The sequence below is a fragment of the Syngnathus floridae genome, chromosome 16 (assembly GCF_059516105.1).
Source record: "Syngnathus floridae isolate MCC-2025c chromosome 16, RoL_Sflo_1.0, whole genome shotgun sequence".
Taxonomy (NCBI): domain Eukaryota; kingdom Metazoa; phylum Chordata; class Actinopteri; order Syngnathiformes; family Syngnathidae; genus Syngnathus; species Syngnathus floridae.
The window spans coordinates 5,859,652-5,886,209 of record NC_142428.1 but is presented as its reverse complement, the minus strand read 5'-3'; the positions used below and the strand labels follow the sequence as shown (position 1 = coordinate 5,886,209).

Genomic DNA, 26,558 nt, shown 5'->3' with positions numbered 1-26,558 from the left:
TTATACTCATATAATTGTCTTCTTTTTACATTTCAGGACAAAAAATATTTCTGTAACCACAGCCATGCCTTTAATAATTGTCATCCACTGAAACAAACGCATAAAAATTTTTTAAAGAAGACATCAGGATTTGATTCCCCCAATTTTAGCTGCCTTTCTTCATATAACTGCAGGAAAATAACAATTCCCCTTTGATAAATAACCAGACGGCACACATTTGGCAATTCGTTAATTGAGACAAATGACTGTTTTGATGAGATAATTTACCGTGTTTATCTTGTCCGAGCACGCTAAAACGTGCAAGCTGAGGAACCAATTCCTTCGGTGAACCTTTAATCTGCTCTAACTGATCACCTTGTGAGCGTGCGAGCCTCGGATGAACATGGGCCACACATTTCCCTCCGTTTAAAATTATCTGTACGTTAATCTCGTTTGCCGCAATGCTCATTAGGACGTCAAGTCCAGTTAAGATTTAGCCGTGCGTAACTGCTGCGCGACTCACGATTCTTTGACCTTGATGAGCGCGGGCGCTACAGGACGAAGAATAAAACGTACGATCAAAAATATAGGGATAATATATTTTATTCTCTAAAGTGTTGAAGGGCAAATACAAACAGAACGCAAAGATGAAAGACGATGTGTGAGCGTTTCGAAGAAGCAAACAAACACAGCAAACGTGACAAGGAAAAAGGTCCTCCTGCATATCACATGAGCATCAATACAAAAAAAGATGAAAGATTGAGATGAAACGATGATCGAAGAACCAACGCTTACACGCATGATTAAAACAATAATTAATGCACCGCTCATTAAGGTCTCAGGTTGGACTTTTTGGTGAGGTGCAAATTTAAGGCCTCTGAAAACAACTTCTACAAACACAGCATTAAAGAAGACTGGAAAGACTGCATCATCTATCTCATCCCGCTCACCTTCTGACAAATGTTGACTTACACAAGTTCACTTGAGGAGATTCTGCAGCATGGCGGTGGCGTACGTGGGCCGAGCCTGCTTGTTCTCGATGGCTTTCTTCAGGTAATGGATCCCGTCGCAGCGCTCCCAGATTTCCTCGAACTGCCTGGGCAGGATCTCAGCACCCCTCTTCCTGGTCAGACCGGTCTCTTCTAGACTTAGCTCACACATCTCCATATCATCTTTCCCTGAGGCGGGAGACAATTCCACATGGAGAAAATTGCCATTCCTTCAATAAGCTAAGCGTGAAAATGGAAGATGGAGGAATGTGAACAAAAGAAAGGAATTGAGGACAGTGGTGCTGGACACAGCATATGATGAAAATAACATGACCACGAGGTTCGAGGATTGGACCCACCACCTTCAAGGTGGAGCCATGCTATGAAAGAGTATTTGGACTCACCTGCCACCAACACAATGGGCCGTTTGTCCGGGTGCAGCTCCATCTGTCGGGCAATCCAGGGCCCATCAAAGTGGGCGTACCACCAGCCCTTCTTCTTGTTTTGCGGATCCTTATATTGGTCGGCGGGCCGAATGAAAGGGATGCGGAAGTAGCGCTGCTGCCGGTTCATAGCCACTTCCTGGTGTTGGGCCATCATGGTGGGGGTAGGGTTCTGTTGTGCTGTCAAAGGAACACAAGGCCCAATTTCCAAGAAAATTTAATATTTTTGTCCAGCTTTAGTAAACGTTTCATGATAGTTTGAGGTAATCACTGGTTAGACCATGTTTGGCATCAGTGTCTTTTTAATAGGCAACAACCACCAAAGGATCAAACATCTCCCCTCCATTAGTTATCAACTTCCACAATCCATTTTTTGTGTGTAAAATGCGAGACGCAGGTCATCACAGTGTGCTTTCATGCATCTAATCAATGTGTGTGTGTGTGTTTGTGGCACAAAGCAAAGCAGTGAGCTGTCACATTAGCGTCTGCTGAATTTGACAAAGCATGACCGGCATTTACTTGTTAATTAGAATAAATATTTTTCAGCACATAGGAGGCGGCTGAAATTTCAGGCCTCTACATTTTGTCGCCTAATTGAATTTTGTCAAGCACAGGCAGCTTATTTACAGGCAGGTCATTAATCCCTGCCAATGAATGTGAGGGACGGGAGAGAGGCAGAGGAAATAAAACAAAACCATGCCCACAAAGTATGCAAATGCATTGGAATGAGGACGTCGAAAAACATTTCCCTAACTCACCGTAGTCAGTGATGGATTTGGGAGCCCTCTGATCGCTTCCGTCGTCATTGCGTTTTCTATTCTTGGACTTCCACGCATGATAGACCTTGAGGCGCCGGTGGAACTCTTCTCTGCAGGCCGCCAACAGGTCGATGTCTGTCCAAGCAGAACATGGCGTTATATTGTACAAAATAAATAAAAAAATTAGCTGAGATTCCTTAACTTATTCACTGCCATTGACAGATACAGACGTCAAATATCCATTTTAACCGGCAGTGAACGAGATACTAATAACAAGAATTAGAATATTCATCTATGCAGAGACACTGATCATGTTAATGCTGTCACGATAATTATCAACAGTGATGTAATCATTATGGTACGAGGAGCTTAATTGTTTACTGTGCAAATTTTTTGGCCCGCCTCTAGTTTTGTTGTTTTGATGACCCTGTTACGCAACAGTCACTTTGAAGTAGTTAAACAACAAATAAAAAGATGGCGGTTTGCTAGCAGAATAAAAGAGCCTGCCAACTAACAAACAGATGGACCAATTAACATAAACATGACATTTGTTAACAGTGAATGGGTCTGCAGTCCACTGAGTGACATTTGAAGTCGATGTGGTCATTAAAGAATTGCTAAAGCAGCAAATGTAATGGAGCATCTCATCTAATAGACTTTTGCACAGTACTCTATTATGTACCATAAAAGTTGTTGAATGGATTAGTCCAATGAAAACTAACTTTATTCAACTCTTGAAAAGTTGGATGAGAAAACATAAATTGGCCTTCAAAAACAGATTCATGTAAGCAGCAACGTTACATGAAACGGCTTTCACAGATTATCCAGATGTCCTTGGGATCCCGTAGGAAGTATCTGAGATGCTTGAGTTAACACTGTTCGCCATAAGGACATAAGCCAGGCAGTTAGTGGAAAATCATCTGATCTGAGGAGAAGTTGGCACAGAATGAGATGGAAGGCAGAGGTCCATCATCTAACATAATGGTGATAACTTCCTTTCTGTGCCACTTAAAAAGTCAGCAGCTGTGGGAGCTGATCCGTCTTTTCATTTGATGGGCATGAGATCACGTGCAAACTCAGCTTTTTTTCTTCTGGAAATGGCCGAGATAAATCCACCAAAGTGTAATTGATACACACAAACAAGCGAGCTGGGTTTCCTCACCACAGGAGGTGTTGATAACATCTCGCAGTTCAGCATACTTCCACTTGCTGAGGTCATACTTTTTAACGCCAGCGGCGGCTTTGGTTGCCTGCACCTGAGGGCCCCTGTGGGTGAAGAGCAAGTAATAATGGCCGTGCGTGTGACGCATACAGAGGAAGACAATGACATTGCACAAAAGGTTCACAGTCCACCAATGCTGAGACGATTCCATAGATCATATTTCACCTTCCATTCTTAACGAACATCACATCCGCCATTGCCTCAATGATTTTAGCAGAAGCACTTAGGAGTATAATTAAGGATTCATTCAGCCATTAAGCGGCAGTACCATTTTTAGACAAAAGAACACTGGAAAGAGGGAAAGTAATATCATTATAAAACAATTGTGACAAAACACTTATGCCAATAGGAAGCAATTGTGTTTATGTTTTCTCCATTTTTAAAGCTTTTATTATTTGGGTTTTAATTAAACCGTGATGTTTTATCTGTTCGCAGTTTTAAAAAAAAGATACAAAGTGTCCTTTTCTAGTCACTGACAGTTTTTTCCTCATTGGCCACTTTCCAGAATTCTGCAGGACACCAGCCTCCCTGTGACTACAGTCAATGAAAACATAGACTTCCCGTAAAGTGTGAGCTAATGTCTCATGTGTTACCTAACAGGCACATTTTACCCAAGCTTAATGTTTGCTCCAACAACAGAATCCTCATAATGGGTCCCATTAAAAAAAAAAAAAAAAAAGAGAGAGAGAGGCTTCTCCCTGGCTTCACTCCACATTACAAGCACGTCAGCAGCACTTTGCCCCCTACCTTCGTTGCCGACTGTTTCAGTGTGTTTACAACCAGCTTGACGACAACATACATCTGCAGGCATTTAGCTCCCTAGATTAATTGAGGAATTTTAACGGGCGGAGCAGACCTTCAGACTATTAACAGCAGGTCTGCTCGAGCCTTCCTGCAGAGTCGCGGCAGGTAATTCAATAATACTGAGGAATTAACTCCTCTATTTACAGCTGCTAATGTCTAAGAGAGGATGATGGTTGATCTAATCATGCAGATTACATTTGAGAATTGATGCTGACTAAAAGATTGAAGGGCGGCACAGTGGGAAGTTGGTTATCACGTTGCCTCACAGTTCAGAGGTGCAGGATTCGATTCCGGTTCGTGTGTGGAGTTTGCATAATCCCCCCGTGCCTGCATGGGTTGTACTCTGGTTTCAAAGGAGGCCTGGAATCTTATATTTTCGTATTAGTGCCATGTTAGCAGAGGTATAGCTTGCTTTTGGCCACCAGCTGATGAGCGGCCAGCTTGACAGCGAAAAGCAGCATGATGGATGATTCAAGTCGGATTTAGACAAGGGGAGGCTCCTTGTGGGGTTAATCCAGGACAAAACAGGGTGGTAACTTTCTCAAAATGATACAGAGGAAGGTTGATATATGAGGAGGATGAAAAAAAAAAAAAAAAAACCATTATTTATCAGAGTGGGTATTTTTTTTATAGGTTTTAAGCGACTACCTACACACCAGCGTCATGGCATGTCTGTAAATCAAACGTTACGACAAAGCGATTGCAGCTTTGCCCGACAGCGGTAATAGTTTACCGTCTGTCCCCCACGTGAACATCTCCAGTAATGGCAATGATGCCTTGTAAAAAGTTTGCCAATCGAAAAACCTCAATAGGGAGTCGGTTTGCTGTGGAAAAGCTGTCCTGATGCTGTGTCGCAATATCCAAAAAGAACAGCATGTCCTTTTTGAATGCAATCAACGCAGATTCATGCGAAATTATGATGCAAATCAATTGTTATAAAAAATGAAACTGGCTTGTATATTGAGTAGCTCCAATCCATCTTCAGAGGACGCCTAAACATCAATGTGTGTGCAAAACGGCAAACTGAGCAAACACAGAGAGCAAATAGCTTGCTGTGCGCCTTTGATCAAACACAAATATCCTCGACACGGAACATCCAGTGATTGTGTCGAATCAAAACCTCTATTGTTGCATTCAATACGTGATTGTGGGTTTGATGGAATGAAACGTTGCTTTGCTGATCTACTCAAAGCAGTTCAGAGATGGATGGAACTACAATGGGGGTTATGGTACTAAAGTGTGAGGGCAAATGATGGATGATTTTTATGCTACTCTATAATTGGGCTGAGTTCTTACATGGCTCTGGCTGAGGATGCAGAGATAGGAAGATCCGCAAAAGCCTCATCACTATGACAGGACAGAGTAATAGAAGAAGAGCATTACTTGCATACAAAACAGCCAGACAGAAGATTACACGCTAGTGCCCATTTGCTTCTTTGTGAAAATAATGCAACCATGTGCTTTTTTCTCTCTATTTTTTTTTTCACGTCTAATACCTGCGTAGACTGGGGTCCAGCTGACCATCTTCGGTGATCAGCTCGGCTTCACTCTGAGCAATCCTCATGGCTAGCTCCCTGTCACGTCTCTCCTGCTCCAGCATGGCAGTGCGCTGGACCTGTTCCTCACGCTCCAGAGCAAACTGGATTTCAAACTCCGCCTGTTAAATCACACACACACAAAGCGCATATTGGCTTAACACGGATGGGTTCCTCTTTGCTGGAATCTATGCAACAATTCTGGTGTCTGCTCGAGCCTGATTAAGGCTAATAATCCACTATTAAGAAAGATTTATTGGTCATGTGTCTAGACAATCACAGCAATGCAGTTGGAGTTTTCGCTAGTCTAGACGAGTTCACTGGGAGGTTCCTCAAGGAGTGTGTACCTTGGGTCTTCAATAACATCAATCATCCCACCATGCCTGAAGTAAGCCACAGTCATCCCACTGCCCAAATAGATCCTCATCATCAGCCTCAATGACTGACTAGTTGCTCTGACACCAATTGCCATCAAGAGTTTTGACAATCATGTCCTGCCTCCAATCTTTATTCAGCGATATACTGCTGGTTTGTGCAGCCAAAAATGGCCCACAGGTCTAAAATCACCCAAAGGTTTGGGATGAAATATATTTTGAACTGTGAAATATTTCTGTCATTTCTACAGTCATTGATGAAGTCCTCGTAGGGTCATTTCTTTTTAAGAGCTTTAAATTGGAATAACCTCCCAGCTAGCGATGTATTATTCATGCTGGCGGATGGTCAGATCAGTAGCAATGACACAACCAGAGTGAAACATGGGGCGATCTGAGGATTGAGCTGCTCTACAGTCACAAGAAATGTTTTTATGGTTCCCAACAAAGCCGAGCGTGGCCCTCGGAAGAGCTATTCCACAGGTTTTGTGATCCTAAAGCGAAGTTAAATCACAAAGCCTCTCTTGCGGTCCTTCCCTGATGACACAACAAAACAAAAATTTAAGTACTGTAGGGGCCAAGAAATCATGACGAGTCCTTGATGCAGCAGAAAATATATCTGAGGGAAGTAAGTTTTCGCTTGGAAACTTTGCAGAGTTTGGTGAAAAAGTTGGACAAACAAATAGGACAAAGACTTGCGTGAGCTAGAACAGACAAAATGAATGGGTTTAACAAAAACCACACAAAAGGAGAGCAGATAACATAAATGAGAGAACACAATAGGGCTAAACTAGTCAGGGAACTGGATCATCAATCAAGACTACATAGGAAGCCTTCTGGGAATTGGTCCAAGGTTAGGACCAGGGCAGATCAAGTGGTCATGCTGGGAAATGTTACATGGTTAGGAACTCATAAATCGAAGAGACACAATCTTCCAATGACGGGATATCAAACTGTCGGGAAGCAACTTTTTTTGGAATCCATTTTATCTTGTGAAAATGATACGGACAATAGGTGGGATGTCCCAAATTTTTTAAAAGAATGATTTTGCACGGGGTGGTTTTTGGAGCCAATATGAAATGATTATGACTCCTAACACACTATCAACAGCTCGGAGGAAACCAAAGCAAACAGGTCAAAACATCAAGAGAGGTCGAGAGCTCTCAAGGGGGAAAATTAACCCAGCAGCACACGCAACTATCCGCTTCTTGCTCCAGTACCTTCGTCAGAGAAAAAGTTCAAGAGCCCTACAAATCGACCTCTAACAAGCCACTCTTGCATATTTCTGCTCAAACTGTCAAAAACAAAAATGTCCACCATCGGGGCTTATCCTCACTGCTCAGCATCATATACCTAAACAACACAAATAATTGGCAGATTATTTAGATTATTTATAAATCGAGAGTCGGGAGAGGTTGAAGAGTTTATGAACGGTTGTGTGGTGACTCAGAGGTGATTTGGGAAGATACAACCAAACAAAACTCCAGCGTGACATCGTTACATTATTTCATTCTCAACTAATTATACTTGCTATTGAAGACCAATTTAAAATAGAAGACTTGGACTGCATTCTTGGATGGAAGTAGCAAACTTGTGCTGACGAACAAAAGCTAAAACATTTTTATTAGCCTTCTAATGTGACTATAAGATGTAATCCTTTTCCGTATACAGTGTTCAAATTGATTTTTTTCCCCCCAAAGTGTTTATCTTTACTGTACTGCACAGTTGGTTTATGTCCGCTGGGTAAACTTCAGCAAGTACCGATGTCCAAATAAAAAGCTATGAGAGCAATGCGAGTGAACCAAATATAGTTCATTTGTTGCACTGGTTTCAAGCCAGACAGAATTCCCTGGTATACTTTTAATGTAATGTCATTTTAAACGATTATATACGCAGGATCCCTCAAAGGGGACATTCAATTAGCAACTTTATTTTAGTTGCAAATCAAATGGAGAGATAGCAAATGAGTTGGCTAGCCTTTGCATGAGATGAGTTTTGGGGATATCTTCCCCTAAAATCTCGACAACCTCAAATCCAGATGCAGTCGCTAACGACTACAGTGGCTATTAAGCACAAAAAATATTTTGTTTTTTGAAGGGAATGATGATAGTGGTCTTCCAAAGAGACGAGTGCAGTCCAGATGAACTTTTTTGACTCAAAAACAGTTTTGTGGGCTTTTTTTCGGACGTGCAGTTGCCAATAAATATGTTGAATACCAATCTGAAAAAACATAAATAACGTATGAGCGCTTCCAGACCTGCAGGACCTTCTCCTCTTGCTCTCTCTTTTTTCTATCCTCCTCTTCCTGCTTCCGCTTCAGCTCCATCTCTGATTTCCTAGAAAGTTAATCCAGATTCAGACCAAACCCTAAAGATAATCAGGAAAGATTTTTCACATACAGTCTTCGTTCCTCTTCCTCTTGCTCGCGTCGTTGTTCTTCCATCTCCCGCCGCTTCTTCTCTTTCTCCATCTCCTCCTCAATGCGCTTCAGCCTCTCAGATTCCTCCTCTTGCTGTTTCTTCTTCTGCATGGAGGAGAGCAGCTGCTCTGAACGTTTCACCAACACCTGGTACTCGGTGTCAATCTCCTTCCGGGTCATTAGGGAACTCTGTTGGACATGAGGTCACAAGATTGATGAGCAAGATGAAATATATGGCTGTATTCAGTTTAGCTCAATTACAATTAATTCTAATCTGGTTGCTCAGCTTGTTCAGTTCATTTGGTCAAATGAACTTTATTACTTGAACTGTGGTGCACACAATGGGTTCCATTTTTCTGCACAGGAGCCGGGTTCACATATTTATGAATGAAATATCTCTGACGCTCATCCCACATATCTGCAGAGCCCGCTATCCGTATATGAGCTGTATAGTATGTCTATCATGATCTTATCAAATTCACCAGAATCACATTAGATTAAGATTCCATCGAATTTCTGCCAGTAAATTGTCACTCCGCCAGGCTCATCTCCAGCAACACTCCTACTGCTGAGCCAGCACATCTACCTTGGCGGAAGGAAATCGGTCACCCTGAACTGGTCGTCAGCCAATTGTACTCAATAATTTCCTATTGGGATTTTTTTTTTTTTTTTTTAAATCTGGCCAGTGTACCAGTGTAGGTGGCAAATGTGCAGAATGATCAATGGAAACAAAAAATTGCACAGGGAAAAAAAAAAAAAAAACAACCATCAAAACATGACCTTTTCAGTGGTAATAAAATCAGAATAATAATTTTAATTTTCTTATTTAACATAAAGGTTTGCTCCAACTTTGAATAACGAAACGACGGTATGACCTTTTGTTTGTCGCCATCATTTTGTTATGCAGCAATAAAAAGGATGAAAAAAAAAAGACATTTACTGACTGGCTGCTGAATTTGTCAGACTATTAATGAGTAGAGTAGAGGTCAGTAAGATTCATTAGAGTGAGTTACTAACAGGAACACAAAGACGGAAGGTGACAAGGTCTTGTTGCCTGAATGACAGGCATTGGCATCCCATGAATTATTCAATCGGTGCTCAGAGCCTTGTGAGTGTTGTCATAGGGCTGCTAATAGGCTAACAAAAAGAAAAAGGGGGTTGAGAGGCTGACCGAGATGAAGCGGGGGATAGGACGGAAATCACCGCTGCGTCACTGTCAGCCAGGATGCCTCAGGCATCATCACCTCTCATTTATAGTGGCTGCTAATGGTGCATGAGGAGCAACAGTTTGTAGAAAAGAAAACACTTGTGGGCACTGGATGTAGATTGGCTGGTGATTTACTGGCCTACAAAAATGTGTTTATTGCACGGGGGCGGACTGGGATTCTGCAAATCAAATTTGATCATTTAAGGAAAAGCCAAGGCAAAGGACATTATTGAAGAGAGCATTACATCCATATGAGGTGATTAGAAATATCGATTGTGAGAGAAAACACAAGGATTGGGAACTTCGCAAAGACTTTTGTATGCATAAGTGTATACAGGTTGGCGTAAACACCAAACCTTCTTCTAGCCTGCACAAGATTTAAATCGTACCTTGTGCCAGACTTGCCCTGGACACCAAAATAGAGTCCATAAATTTCAACACTTAGAGTATACCTGAAGCAATCTCAATCAGCAGCCTTAAGCAGCTTTAACGAGGTCAGTCTTTAAAACTGGACAATAATCCTTGGATAGCGTGAGAGTGTTTGTGATGCTCACCTTTATCTTGACTGCTAGAGAATCGATACACATTGCCAGCTCCTGAACCAGCTTGGCCATCTCCTGTTTGCCCTCCTTCAGCCCGTTGACCACCTCGTTGAAACGTTCCATGTGCTTCTTCAGGTTTTTCACCTTCACCATACCATCGATGCTGAAATGATATAAAACATTTTTTGAGTGGCTGCCTTTAAAATGGCTAGCTTTTTATAATTGAACACAAATTATATGATTTTGTTTTCTTCAGAAAGAACGAGAATGTTTTGTGGACCTCAGTGGCGCCACAGTATATTATTCCAGTATACTCCCTTTCCTTTATTTATTTTCATAGCCTATTCGTAAGTTAAATCCTCTCAAATTTTTCATTCTTGATTTTGTATGCATTATATTCTGTATTTTTTCCCTTTTTTGTGCTCTATGTTCTTTGTTTTTTAATCCTTTTTATGTAAAGCACATTGAGTTGCCTTGAGTGTGAAATGCGCTATATATGTAAATAAATCTGCCTTGCCTTGCCTTATATAAATATAGTCTGAATGGAATTGGCCAAGTAAAAATGTCCCTGTTCTGTGTAACCGTGTTGTTTCTGCTCATCGTGTAGCAATAAACATTGTGTATCCCGAATAACTAAGGTGATTGTAACATCCAGAGCAGGAGACTCACCGCGGTTTGTGCTTCCGCTTACATAACCACATGCGCACCGTCTTCTGAATCTTAATGCAGGCCAAAGCCCTGTAGCTCATCTTGTTCCTGACTGGTGACAGTAGAAAAAGAGAAACACTTTGAATAAATGTGTAACCTAAGTAAATGTGATGTTCTATCACGTAGAAATGTGATACCATCAAACATGATGTAATGGGATTCAGCAGATGGCTTCTAAAAGCAAATCTTAACCCTGTGGGAAATCCTGTTTTTCTTACATATACAAAAAGAAAACCCTAGAATGAATGCAGACTGAAATACAATACAGTCCTTGTATGGTCTGTTATGCAGGAAGAGCCTCATCAAGCAGGCAATTTTCTTCCATAATTTAATTGAATGCTTTCAAAACAAAGAGTAGAATGCATGCTGTTAAATGTTAAGACTCCACAAGCGAGCACAGCGTCAAGTGTTGTGGTGCTAAATGAGAGTAGGCTACAGTTTTCAAATTGCTTCAAGCTGCTTTCCATATTACGAATAAATCCAAGAGTGTGAAGTATGACTTTAGTAACGCCATCAGGGGCAGAATAATTTACTGAGGGGAGGGGGTGAATATATAATTGTTGTGCATGGTCGACTGGACCCACGTTTGATCACAGACAGGCTACACCACTGGACCTTCTTCCAATGGCTGCACAACAGCCACTTGTTGACTTTCTTCAACAGCTCTGCCAGGTGGTCAGGATCTGACTTCATGATCTGGTCAAACTCAGCAAACTGACAGACAATTGAGTTATTTTTAAAAGGACTATTTTAGGGCATAGTTGTGTTTTGCATCGGATTTTTCGGATACCTTTCCAGGTCGGAAGAATACTCTGGTTAACCCGAATTTAAAGTCATTGTCATTCAGTCCCAGCGCTTTGAACAAAGCCTACGGAATAAAATGTGGAAAAGAATTAACATCAAATTCATGGTCAATAAGTGGGCAGCACAGCAGTGAGGGAGAAAAAATGCATTGCACCTTGCAGAATAGTCTCGGATTCAGTCGGGTTAGCTTATCAGGCATGTACTGTTTATACATGTTGTAAAGCTCATGGAAAGGGGCTCTGGAGGGGAAGCCGCCCTGCATCAGGTCCAGCACGGACACCATTCCTTAATTTAAAAAACAACAAGAAAAAATATCTTGAACGACAAAATTCTGTAGTATTTTATGATCACTGTTAAATATTTGAAAATGCATAAATCATTCTGTGCATCATCACATCTCAGGTATACTACATACTTGAGTCTGAGTATTAACTGCAACAATAATTTTTCCACTCAAATTTATTTTTTTGGGTTAAATTTGGCTGGTTCAATTTTTGTCGATTGCTCCCGCTGTTTTTACGCTTTCCTCAAGTCTGATAAGCGTTGCTATTTTTGCTGTCTTTTATTCCAACGAGTCAATTTGTTTGCACCATATTGGCTATTAAATGACTCATAGAATCAATCAATTTTGGCTGTTTGTTTAAGTCTGGCTGATTATGTTTCAACACAGCAGTCGGCAGATAGACTTGAAAACATGTTACCCGAGCACTGCAGCTGTGAGAGAATCAGAGCGCCTTCAAATTGGTGGCTGACCATTTTCAGGTTGGGTTTGACACAACGGATAAAACTGGAGCCCTGCACACAATGATGACCATTAAAAAAAAAACGTATCTGCCAGTAGAAATTTCGATTTGAGTCTACTATGCCATGGTGATTAGAACTCACAGTGCTGCGAAGTTTTTCCAGCAGTAAGTTGAGCTGCGTCTGTGAACAGAAGCGGACAAGAGTTTTTTGTTTGAGGAGGGTGAGATGAAGTGAGATGGCAACATGAGCTGTGGGCACCCCCCACCTCCCCAGCCTCTCACACACACACACACCCAACTCTCTCTGGCCACCAGCACCTTATTGAACGGCATTATCTTTGTGCGAGAGTCCGTGTCTGGTGCATTAGTGATGAAAGCCCTGCAGCAGTCTCAGCAGTGATAAAGTCTGTTGAAAAACACAGCGCGTACCTGACAGGGGTGGGGGGGGCTTCCTCTTCTTGAAACAAACAGAAGACATGAACGCTTTGGGTTTGTGGTTCAATAAACACTCTTTTGTGAGTGTCTCATTTCAGGTGTTTGTTTGCAGCCGTCTTTTCAGTTTTTGCCAGCACTGCTCTTTAATAATTGAAGCTGACTTCACTCATCTTTATTCTCTTCCAAACAAAAGAGTCTGAGATGTAAAAAATTACATTTGTCTGAAGATGAGAAAAAAGTATCTAGGACTGGAATACAAAGGTGGAACTGCAAAAGTCAAATATAATTTTTTCTATGACAATGATTTTTATTTTTCTAATTACATAAGGGACTATTGGATGGGGGGCGGGGTCATCCAGTAAAGCCTATTGGCTGTTAAATTAAAGTATTTTATTTCATGGTCTAAAGAGACCCACAATGGTGCAGGATTGTTATTTTGTGCGATTGTGATGGCCAAAAAATGTCGAGTGCAATTATTGTGAATCAATATTTTTTCAAAAGCATTTTTTCCATTCAGCATTTCAGCATTCACATGCCGCAGAAATTGCAAACGTGTAATCTTTTGATATAATTAATTACATAACACTTGTCAACATTGTATGGCAAACTCTGATTCATCTCTGACCTTGAATTTATTTCCAACGCTGATGAAGCTGAGTTTTCCCGCCTTGTGTTTAGAGTCCTTGTTAGTCGCGGAGGTCTCAAACAGCTCACGAACAAAGTTGTCCTTAGATTCGCACACTAAGCTCTCCAAGGACATATGAAGAGCATCGTTGTTCTTCTCCACAAATCGAGTCTGTTGGCACAAACATACAATTGGTATTTGACTTTCTTTTTTCATTTAGTGCTGCCCATAAATAAACACATGCTTTTTTATTTTTTTTTACAATAGCCATTTATGCCATGATGACAGATGATTTTTTTTAAAGTCGAGGCTAAAATGAGAAGATGCCAATTTGACACCCATTTAGCACCTGCTGTAATACTTCATCAAAAACGCCGAGCTGCGTCGCTCACTGTTAATTTCCCATTGTAGTTTTCACTGACACCGTCATCATTGGTTAACACAGACCTTGCATATTTACGACGACATCACTGCTCCATATATTACAGACTGCGAACAAATTACCGTTTCATAACAAACAGCTCCGGCAAAGTGCCTGATGATAAATCCTTCATCATCCCGGAGATTCCGATGAACCGTCAACTTGGATTTCCTAGGAACCTGAGAGGCACAGCGAGAGAGAGACATCAAATTTTGTGGATTAAAATTGTCGAACCACAAATGTAATGATTTGAATTATCCATTCCTGTCGACACAGAAGAACATTTTAAATCATCCTTATGCTTCCACAGTATTGATTGTGAAAGTCTTGTTTGGCTCAATGGGACTGAAATCAGACAAAAATGCTTTTAATTGTGCATTGCATAGCATATTATTAAAAAAAAGGCTAATTAGCATTCATTTGATTGCTTGGCAGCTCACATGAATCATACACATGCATTACAAGGTACACTTGAAATGCATTATTCATGTATATAATTATCCATCTATAAGCGAACATACATAATTAGTACTTATAAAAATGGAATACATTTGACTCAGCTAGCTGTGGCTGACTTTCAAACCACAGGTTGTTGCTTTAAATCCCGAGAAAAGATATCGAGCCCCAAGACGTTCCCTCCATGGCAACATATGCCACCATCATTATTCAGTGGGTGAACGAGGTGACATTAAAAGTGCTTCAAGTACCTTGAAGGCAGAAAAGCAGTAGAAAAGTGAAGCCCATTTCCGAGGCGATGAACCATATTTGGTAACTTAAGTGGGTCTTAAAAATCAACTCTTAAAGACTAACTATGCGGTAGAGAAATGCATGATTTCGCCCAGCTAATTCATAATGAAAAATTTTAAATAAAATGTTTTAATGATATATCATAGCAGTGAAGGAAATATCTTGCCTTATAGTGAAGGGATGCTTATTTATTGCAGGAAAGGACCAAGTCTCTATTGAGGGTAAGGCCTTTATTTAAAATGATGAGTCATCTTTATGACCATAAAAATAACTGAAAGGATATCACTTTCCACCAACCATAATAGCGTCATTTAAAAGACCTGAATGGCACCCGGTGCGACTTTTCAATTCCTTTGAGAGGCTTTTTATGTATCTGGTACAATAGTGTTTTGATTCTCCGTCCACGAATATTGGTACCTTTTTTTAAGTGAGTATTTCATTAAATTGATTGTAAAAGTTGTCAAGGATACCACGTCAAAGTCATGTTTGCAAGGTGATGGCTGAGGCAAACGAGAGTAACAAAGGCAGAGGGATAAAGCGTATGCGTCAGTCACCTAACGGTTGTAGCACAGATTAAACTAATGGCGAGTCGATCTGCTTGCTCACACAAAGGCAGAGAATGATGGTGGAAGACGGTGTGTGTGTGCAAGTAGTTAAGATGTCAAACCGTAAGTCTGAAATGGTCTTTATGCTTGCTATGAACAGCCAGGGCAAAGTGTTGATCGCTGGGCTGAGGTAGACGATTCTCTTCGTCCAGAATATCCAGCACGCCCACCAGTTTTGCTTCAACCAGGTCTGCAAATGAATCAAGACATCACAAACGTGGTATAATCCGATGAATCCATTCTTCGAAATGTCCACTCTATTATGAATATTCAAAGCACAAAACGTGTTCATCACGATGCTTATTCAATACCATGGCTGAATTATTCATATGGCATACTCTGTTTGGAATATAATCTAATAGCCAAGGACCTCCCGGAAATATTTGCATGAACAAGCACCTGAGCATGAATCCTGAAGACTGATGAGTGAATTAATGCGTAGTCCAAATGGTCATTTGCAAGTCATAAATGTTATTCATGGCTGTCAGTTAACCTCGCAGCGGAATAATCACAGCCTTTGAAATACAAATCAAAATGCTTCACCTTGGTACAATGACTACTTTTATCCTAATATATCGAGGATTTATTTGACATATGGGACAACAAGAACCCGAGTGGGTATCATTTCTTCCCGCTTTCATGTGTCACTGAAGAATCTACAAAAGCCACAAAGATTCATTATATGGCCGCCATTCAGACACACGCTTGTCAGATAATGAGAAAATCTGATTTTGCACCAGAGACAGGCACACTTTTGCCACTCGGACAAACACCTGAGCAGGAAGAGCCACGCCTGGGCGAAATGATGACATAATTTAAGTATCTGCGGCGTGTGGAGTTCCTCTCCAGACATTCTTTCTGTCTGTGCGTGACACTTTGCATATCTTAGGCCTCATAAGCATACCTTCATCTTAATGGCGTCCTCGAATGTTGCCCGAGTGGCTTATTTTAATGTCAGAAGACTACTAAAGGTTCGTGTCATGTACTTAATCCTGTAAGCATGACTGTGATTTATGGCGTAAAAAAAAAAAAAAACAGCACTGCTCTGGACTAGAAGTGAACTTTAAATTACTATATTTATACTATATTCATTGTACAGAATTTTAGTTTTGCAACATAATTAAAAATTTTATGAATTCTGACTAGTTCATATATGAAAATGTAATCTTCAAAATCAAATCCTATCAACTTCCTGTCACATAACTACAGTGATCATTATTAGCATCGATTATTTAAAGATAGATCCTTTATTGGATTTGTCTCCCTTGTACCCAAAGTGAACCTACCAATGCAGTCCTGGTTGTCAACATAATGCACTTCATTCACTCCCAAGCCTTCCTTTTGATAGAGTTCTTGTTCCTGCACAAAAAGTTAGAAAATAATCTGAAATGTAGATTAGAAAATGTTGAAAGTGCCTGAAGTAACTTCAAAAACACTGTACTTCTTTAATTGGAGCCCTTAGAAGAAAATAACATTAAGAGATCACAAGAGAGAAACAAGTCTCATCACATCCCTTGGGAAATTAGCATTCTAATTTCATCGGGAACACAAGTAGACAACTACAGAACAGGAACGATGTCATCAGCAGTGTCCTGCCGCAAATAAGTTGCTACTTTGTAACATGACAGAGGAAGTTTTTCTGAGGATGACTTAATACAGGCTGCTTATTTACCTCTTTCAGGATGCGCTCATTGAAGAACTGCTGTAATTTCTCATTGCAGTAATTGATGCAGAACTGCTCAAAGCTGTTGTGTTCAAAGTATTCTGAAAACAAGAAATGCCACAGGACAAATAAACTTCCAGTGGACGCCCATGTCACAATTTATTGCATTTGCGGGATTATATAGACATTTTAATGAATTAAATATCAAATATGGCACCCTGATGAGAATTATTTTAGTTGATATTATACAGAAATGAAACATTTTGTCTGCTTTCACACCAGTTAGGAATTTGAAAGTGTTCCTGGAGAGTTAATGAAGAGTTTCTGAAGGTGACACTTTTATTCCCTTTACATTACCAATGCTTCCTGTGGGAAATTTGTCTTGAAATTAAAAACTCTATGAAGTCAACCATGTGTCACGGAACAGACTGTGTTTAAATTTGGAGGTTCCATTGAAGTAAAAAATTGGTAGAAATATTCACTCTTTTTGACTCACCAAAGCCAGCGATGTCCAGCACCCCGATGAAGCTCGAGGAGGACTTAAAAGGAAAACATTGGTTGACTCGTTTGACCACATGATCGAAGAGGCGGCTGTACACGGCCTTGGCGAGGGCATCGCGGGCGTTGTTAGCTTGTTCCACCTTCAGAGGCACCCTAGAGGAGCACGTGTGACAGAGAAATTTCTTAGCCAAAGATGAATAGAAACTGCAGTGTGAACCTTGACCTTCTCTTGACTTTTTAATGGCATTTTAACACATTTTTAAAAATTCATTATTTATCAGGGTTGACTAGGAGGACAAAGTGCATGCCCACAGTGACCTCGAGTTCAACTTGGATATTCCAGTTGGGAGAACTGGGGTGGATTTAATATTAATATATGTGCCTTTTAGCAATCATGGATGTTTATACATTTTCCCACTTTTTAAAAATTCTAAATATTCAGTCCACGGTAAAAAAGAAAATAAATAGGCACCCTGCCAATTGCTCACTTTCTCCATTTTAGTATAAATGCTGCAGGTCCTATAAAACACATCCGATGTTAGAGAGATCTGACAAGCGTTTTTATCCATGGCAATGTTTCACATCCCCTCTGGAAAGAGACTCAGCCATGAGTGATACAATAACAGCATCCACAGCTTTATACTGCAGTCAAAGTCCCCAAGGCAGCGTGAATCAGTCGGGGCCTTTATGACAAAGGCAGGCCCCGCCTTCACTGTCCAGACAGTGGGGGCCTTTTTTTTTTTTTTATGGCGTTGAAGCCACACTTGCCTTCCTCCTCAGATACCTGCTGCATAATTCATATGGGGGAAACACTTCCAGGCCAGGCCAGCATCTGGCCCTCTTCAAATATTAATCGACCAAGCCCGGTTCGATCACTCAAACACCACATTTCCACTGCATATACATGGGGAGCAATGCCAGTATGGCCTGTAACGTATTCCGCACTGAATAAGTGATACATGGATAAAATACAAGCAAAACATCTACAGCAGTGTGCAATATTTTACGAGTACTCGTGCGCATATATATGTCACAAATAGTACTACTTATCGAACAGATTCAATCTTTTTGACAGTACTTAAAAGCATTTAAGAAAAGAAATACAAATTCCTTGACTTCATTCATGAATTTACAATTCTTTCTAACTTTTATTGGCTCTATAATGGACTGACTGCCAAATCCATATATCAAGCACATTGCGTCAATTCTTACTTGATAACTGTTCCTTTAGCGCCCCCTGCTGTCGTAAGCATGACCCTTGTTGTGAGGCTGACCTTCAAATCATCCTGGTCCAGACCCAGCAGATCAGCACAATACTCCAGAGTCTGTCTGGATTGATTCTTCAGAACACAGCCCCCTATATAATATGGACAAATACACCGGTTATCATCTAATTAATTCATAATTTAATCAAAAATATTTATATATGGACCCATTTAATGGAAAAAGAACTCAATCGGTCTAACCTGAGCTACTTCCCGTTTCCTCAAAGTCAATGTTGCCGAGGTGCAGAACCCCAGCAACCACCCTGAACAAGTCCAGCTTCTCCACGTCATCCAAGCCAATCTTCTTCATGGCCACGCACATCCTATTAAAGTCGCCTTGGTCGTCGAGAAGAGGGTCCTTCAGCGCGCCCACTTTCACATGCTGCGGACAGAAGTGGAGGAGAAACTGATTAAAAACGTGGTCTTATTATATTTCAATGCTTTCTTCAGCATCCAAAAGCTAATTAGCACAGCAAACACACTCCGTCTAAATGGACATACTGCTCTGAGCTTAAAGTTCACGTAAGAATAATAAAAGAAGCATGCAGTGTGAAATGTGAAGGCTTAATCACATAATTACAATTAACAAGCTCTGCTCTTTGGAGTTAAGTGACCGTAAGGAACAAAAGGTGCATGTTCCTGAATTGATGATGTAAATATTAATAAAACCAGAAAAAGCTGAATAAGCACCACCCGGCATGCAATTCTTCATGTCTCACGAAAATAACACAAACGCTTATCCAACTTTGACAAAAACAACAATAACGAAATAATAATCCAAAAAACAGACGTCACCTTATTGTCCTTTATGTCACAAACATGATGCGGCATGAAGAAATAAAAATTAGCCAACTTTATAAGCAATGGATTTGATCCCATTTTTAAAAATGCAGATGAGGTTTTGAATCATTTCACATTTCATCACTAGACAGGAATGGAATATTTCTTGGCTCACCATTATAATGTAACTCTCTGTATCATGAAATAAAATGCCCCGTCTGGATTTTCTAACTGGGAGCATTATATCGTGTGTCACATTTTCAATTGTTTCAAGAAATTCATTTCTTGCAGGCTTTTAAGTTAACAAAAGTGTTCCTGTCTGTGTTGTACGTCATTTATCAAATATATACTGAGCAAACATTTTCCCTGTTGATATTTTGCTCTCAGCATTCAGAGCATTTTCACAGTTGTTGGTTAAACATTTTTCAAAGGAAAGTGGACATTGGAAAAAAAAAAGTAAATAAACCCAAGCAGTGAAATCGACTTTACCTCGGGACTCTTGCGGTTCTGCATGATTTGCTTATCGGAGTTTGGGCTGGCAAAGTATCTGGTGCAGCCTCGGTTCAAATACTGCAACGTAGAAAGAAAATAATTGCAAACATTCTAACACAATTATCTGTGCTTAATTAAATCTCAACTTAGCTTGAGCGCATTTCACCCTTGTGGGAGAACCTGAGGGAGATATTCCTATTGATTGTCACCATGTGAAAGATTTTCCTTAGCGTCTGTTAATATTGCCTCTCACAGTTGACTGGAGGGCGATAGTGTGAAGTAATTGCCTCCGTTGATGTTTGTGCCACCTTGGGACTCCATTTAATGACAAATATCTCAACTAAGAGAATTAGCTACTTGCTGCTGTTGCTCTTGTTATTTTTGCATTCAGAAGAACATGTTGCAGCAGGGATGAACATGTTTAATTTACAAATCATATTTTGATCCAAATTGGAAAGACTTGGATTAAATTTTGTATCTCTCTGTCTGTAATAATGCAATTCAATTCATATCACAATATGTACCATTCTGCCATCTAGTGGGTTTTTACAGAATTGACAGCCACCCCCCTGCAAACCGTCCATTGCTAAATAACAGCAAGTACATTAATAAATAGTATTAGGGCCACAAAATGGAAAAAAGGTTTCAGAATTAAATCCAAACTATACATGCTCATCACTTTAAAATATTTTATATTTATTACAGTCCTGGAGGGCATGGTCCTGATCATTTAAATCAGGTGTGCTGCCCTCCAGGACCAGAACTGCCCAAACCTGGCATGAAGTATAAAGTGACACAAGGGAATATACTAACTCTGAAGCTGTCTGGTGAGTCGAGATGCAGTTTCTTCTTAATGTCCTCGGATGCTCCGGCACAAAGCCTGTAGAAAATGTGGTAGTTCCTCTCATCGTTACTTTGCATGCAAATCCTCGATTTCTCCAGCAAATAATGGGACACAAATCCACCCACAACTGCATTCTGGCAACGAGAGAGGAAAATAATGCAGATTTTATTTTCGGGCTACACGCAGTAAGAGTAAGATCTCATCACCTTCTCATTGAAATGGATTTCAACAAACTTTCCAAAGCGACTGCTGTTATTATTACGGACTGTCTTGGCGTTTCCGAATGCCTCGAGAAGGGGATTTGCTAAAGGGTGAAGAAAATACCGTTTTGATCACAATGAGGTTCTGCAGTACATTGAGTTCTTTAACTTTTTTTTTTTTACCTTCAACAATTCTCTCATCAATATCTTGACCACTTCCATAAGTTGTGGTCAAATATCTACAGGATGGAGATACAGTTAAGATGACGAAAATCAAAACACGGCAGGAACGGTAACGGTGTCTCCTCCTTAAAAATCATACCTGAGAACAAACTTGGTGTTTTCAGTTTTGCCAGCCCCTGATTCACCAGAAACGATAATGGACTGACTCATTTTCAGAACCTTCATGTCTCGGTAGGCTTTGTCAGCTAAAGCAAGTGAGAAAAACACATAAGTAAGGTAAGTTAGTCTTACACAAATACACAAATATATAATTTTTTTTAGGTGTGAGCGCTCACCAATTGCATAAACATGGGGTGGCTGCGTCCCCAAAGATTTCCCCTTGTATGACTTGATAGCTTCAGGGCAGTACAGTTTCGGGATGTCATAGTAAGGATTGACAGCTATCAATATATTGGCCACATAAGTCTGTAATGTCAACAAAACAACAAAAAAGCAGATTAGAATCTTTGATAGAATCTTTGAGAGACAACGCTGTTAGAGAAGCCACTTTTACTTGTTTTCTTGCCTTTCCTTTCCTTTCCCATTTACGAGCTGACCCTCAGTGCTAAGTGAGTGACTTTTATCGGTACTCACTTTGACAGTTACTCTTGACAGTTTGACAGTTACTAACCGGCCTTTCCCCTCTGGACGTTTTTTTTCCCCTTAGTCAACGATAGGAACCGTTTTCCTCGCTCTTCCTTCGAACCGGCAATGTGCTCTTGTAATGCAAAAGCTAAAGTGACATACCAATGACGGTAATGTTAGAAAGTGTAAAAGCGGAAGGAATACGTACATAGATATGTTCCTTAGTGTATCGCACTTTGACGTTGTTGAGTAGAGTGGCTTCATTCAAATACATGAGGGAGCCTGAAAAAAACGATTATTTCTATTTGTATGAAATCAGGTCGAGCAATGGATATTGAGTTTATCTTACAGTTGTCCTCAACATGTTTGTTGACGTCGTCTTCTGCTGGAAACACTTGGCTCATCGGCGCAAGGAACGTCTGTAATGAGACGGGTATCAGAATTGATCAATTCATCGTTAAGAATTCCATCGATATTTATTTATTTATATGATGTTATGTCTGTGTACAATTGTCCCTCCCTGCCCACCTTTGGACATTCCTTTTGTGTTTTACAGGAGCAAAAAAAAAAGTTTGGTAATTAGAAAATTGTGTCAGACTTGTATTCAACTTTGGAGGTTCCACCGTAATTGACGATGAAAAATTTCCCGAAATAAATCCAGGGATTTCTGGTTGAATAAATCCATCTCTAGTCTGAAACACGGGGAGTTTACATTTTTATAACGTCTTGTCTTGTTTGGTTTATAAATAAGAAAAATTGCACATCCGTTCTTAGAGTCGCTAACGACAAACATTCATGAGTTCTGGAAAATGTATCAGCATTAAATATCGTCAAAATCTACGACCGGTATGCATACTCATGAATCATTCATCGTGCTTTAATATCACGATAATATCATCTGGAGGAATACGTTAACGGGCATGTGATATTCTCACTCTATTGTGAAGCGTTAATGAAAACAACCTCAATAGAAGAAGCCAGCTGTGAGAGGAACAAGGGCAGACATGGCACCACCATAAATAATTTGGTGCAAAGTGCAACAAGATCCGAACACCTGACTGACTGACTGAGTGAGCAAATGATGACTACATTCTTTGCTAATTCAGTGGGAACCAACAAAACCGATGAATTATTAAGATAAGATGGAATCCAAACAATTACGCAGTGGGAACCAATAAAATTGATGCATTATTAAGATAAAATGGAATCCAAACAATTATGCAGTTTTAGTAGCATTCTGTCTTATATGTCGTAAAATTGTACCTTATACATTTAATGACTGATAGTGTAGTCACCGGAACAGATTAATCCTAATCGTATTGATCTCAATGGGAAAGGTTGTTTTGAACGTCGTGTTGGACCTTGAAGGCAACGAGATTGCAGAGTAACAACAAACGAAAGTTACTCCACGTCGCTTTTTACACAATGTCCACCGATGCACAATTTATTATCACATAACAGATTGGAAGAATACACAGAACTATAAATCGTCTCCAATCAACCACAATAAAAACCACATGACAGATGTCTACGCAATAAAATTGACAAAGAAGCGGCATTCAAGCTCAGCTCAGCCACTAATGAGCTCAGCACTGTAATAAAGAAAAAGTGTGGGGGAGAAAAATACTCAATGGGCCTTTTATTCCCCAACTGAATGGAACAAAGTTGACACTTTTGCACCAAAGCATAAACTGATGATGATCATTCATGGCTTACTTAATTCAATGCATTTCAGCTCATTAAAGAAACTTCTAATTTCAGTCGAGCCATTCATGCTTTAAGATTATGTAAGTTTTTTCTTTTTTGGTCTGCGATTGAGATGTCCTATTTTTTTAAATGTTGTAAACACGCAAGACACGTGAGGGCTCAGGTGTAACAGGTTGGCCTCTTGTCTAATGAGCGGCTCGCTTTATAAGCAACACTATCACACACCTGCTGCCTCCGCCTTTACTTATTCATGTCGGTGAAAATTTGCTCTCGCTCGTGTTTCATTTATTAACATGGTTTTGTTGCCACCGTATGACTTTATATAATTAATATACACAATTTGATTAGGATTATTCAATGCTGAATGGGTTGATTTGCAATGGCATCACATTTATTCCTATTTTTTTTTTATGTGTGTGCGATGACCCACCTTGCCCTTCTGGCTCAACGGTTCTATAGTGAGCGTATCGGCTCCGATGTCGACGATGGTGCCCAGCTGGAACCCGTCTGTGGGGTGAGGGGCCCACACTGGCTTCCCATCCTCCATGGCTTCGCTGCAGTCAGCACGGCCTTGTCACTGAGGGCAAAGACACAAAGTATTCCAATCAATACATTTCAATAATACACCACATGACCCTACAATTGGGTAATACGCGTCGAAAGTCTCACCGTCCGTACAGCTAGTGTGAAAGCTTTACTTCAACTTCATTAACAGCTCTCGAGTGTTAATCCTAAAGCAACTACATCACCAGTACTTAGACCTGACATACTGGAGTATCCAATTAGGTGTGAGATTGTGGTCAAATGTCAAAGGCGATCGCTGTTAGAAAGTGCTGACAAAGCCTTCAAACAGAAATTAATTGAGTCGCTTAACTTACTCAGCACATTCAGCAGTAGTCTATGTCCCCTAAACATTTTGTTCCTTCTTGGAGACCTACTGCAATCTGATTTATAGTCGATCCACATTTATTTTGCCCTTTCTGTTGGACATTTTGCCTATAGCCATTAATAGTCTTCTCTCCAGTAAAACAAAATGATTGCCTTTGTGGGGTTTTGGTTCTGGACAAATGGACTACACACCCCAGAGTTGTTTCTGGTTCTGTCTCAATAAGTTTTATGTCTGTTTAACTTATATTAACAATCAGATGCCCAATAGGGGAATATTTTGCAAGTTGAACTCATTTAAATGCAGAACTGATTTTTAATTGCTTAACTTTGTTTTATAAAAATGTAGCTGCAAGTCAGACCTGATTTCTGCAGATTCAGATAGAAAGTAAAGGTTGAATGGAAATACTTAAATTGAGAAAATAACACGATGTAATACGAACCGAATGCATATTATTATTATTTCGATGATCTTCACATTTGTCTTAAGAAGTGACATGCCAGCAGAATCAATAGAACAACAGTGAAGTTCAGTGACCCTTCCAAAATTTCCTCTGGAACAGAGATTACAATTAGATGAAGGGAATTTATCATAAATATGACCTTTGTGTTATCAGAACACCATTATCTGCAAAGTAATGCAGTATGAGCAAGGGCATAAACAAAACAATGTACCAGAACAAGATAACAGTTTTTTTTCCTCCAGTATGTTATTTTCAACCCAAGTTTGATCAAGGCTGGTCTTTCAGATTTTCCACAGTTCTCTACTTTAAATGCAAAAGTCAATTAGAAAGTAAAATGTTTATTTGGCGCAGGTCGTTCCTTTGTCTTCATTTATACAATACATGCTGCTGTGTTACTTCTATGTTAAAATAGGAGTGGAATGTGCAAATAACTTAACTTAAATAACACCACATATTAGTTTCTAATAGTGACTTATTTTTTTTCTTGGTTGCAATCAATAATGCAGTGCTCATGCTAAGAAACATGCAAATAAAGTCGAGTGACCATCGGCAATTGAACTCAATTACTTGGGTGAAATGTGGGTGTAACTAGCAACGACCAAGTGGCACCACTTGGTTTTCTTAAGTAGAAAAAAGGAAGCATAGTAACATGCTATATTAAAAGGAAGCCGTCAAACAATGTGCTATGACTTTAAGGAAGGCCTTATCCCTAAAAGTGGCATCTTGAACCAAATGCGTCGGAACTCCGCACACGCCTTAAATCCTCTTAGTATCTGACCCTAATCCAGACAATGGAGGCGAGATAGGGGGTGCTTTAAACCTCACAAATAAAATGTCCAATGATTATTTGAGTAAATGCAAATTGGTGTCTGGTGCTGTGATGAAGAGTGGGAAATATGGGATTGGATATAGTGTATGACAGGAAGACACACTCTTGTTTCCTGCCTCCAGCTTCCTGTTCCTTGCTGGGCATGGACACATGGAAAATGAATCAGAATGAAGAGACGTGCACTTTTGTGAGGTGCACATTTTTAAAGTAGAGAAGAGTCCATGCAAGACAGAATATTAAAAAAAAGAAAAAAAGAAAAAGTTATTGTTGAATATATATATATATTTTTTATAAATAATTGTATGGCACTTTTAGAGCACATCTGTGGGTTTCAAAACATTGTTTTTAATGTGACAGATTTAAGGGCACCCCTTATAAGTCCCTCAAATCTTTAGCTGCACCCCTGCGTCGTTCTGACGTCATCCTAGTTCAAAAGTAGTAGTTTGCGTCAAATCCCAGACTAAGAACATAGATTAATTAATTGAGGTAATTAGTTTTTTACGCATGCAATCCGGGTAGTTTCAATAAAGAAAATTTGTAAAGTAACTGAGTTTAGAAGAACTGCAGCCTACCTGTTGCTGTCACTATGCTCCAAAGAGTCAATGTGCGATGTGGATCCAATAAATAGTGGAAATTACGTTTGCAGGGCGCTGATGACTGCAAGTTGCATGCATTCATTCACCTGCAAAAGAGTTTTTCGCCGGGTCCCCCAGGACTGGCCAAGTCCGGCCTGAAGACTCAAAGGATGTCAAACAGACAGTGGA

The 26,558-nt window shown here is 40.1% G+C and overlaps 1 protein-coding gene across 2 annotated transcripts; it reads right to left on the bottom strand.

The window, feature by feature from the left end:
- Positions 1–564: 564 nt before the first annotated feature.
- On the bottom strand, positions 565–26,558 carry LOC148385291 (unconventional myosin-VI-like). Of its 2 annotated transcripts, XM_088401219.1 has the most exons (33): positions 26,367–26,558; positions 24,047–24,193; positions 22,259–22,328; positions 22,118–22,191; positions 21,621–21,750; positions 21,425–21,530; positions 21,286–21,341; positions 21,109–21,206; positions 20,872–21,036; positions 20,056–20,136; positions 18,988–19,168; positions 18,734–18,878; positions 17,517–17,674; positions 17,030–17,121; positions 16,644–16,716; positions 15,420–15,547; positions 14,089–14,184; positions 13,585–13,755; positions 12,667–12,705; positions 12,483–12,576; positions 11,936–12,066; positions 11,768–11,845; positions 11,562–11,691; positions 10,939–11,029; positions 10,282–10,432; positions 8,501–8,709; positions 8,359–8,437; positions 5,692–5,852; positions 5,492–5,542; positions 3,332–3,435; positions 2,170–2,304; positions 1,373–1,591; positions 565–1,157 (listed from the first exon to the last, which is right to left on the bottom strand). In XM_088401219.1, exons 2-33 carry the CDS (start codon positions 24,161–24,163, stop codon positions 958–960), a joined length of 3,813 nt encoding a protein of 1,270 aa, XP_088257345.1. In that variant the 5' UTR covers positions 24,164–24,193; positions 26,367–26,558; the 3' UTR covers positions 565–957. The 2 variants fall into 2 exon arrangements, with proteins under 2 accessions (XP_088257345.1, XP_088257346.1); XM_088401220.1 differs by lacking the exon at positions 5,492–5,542.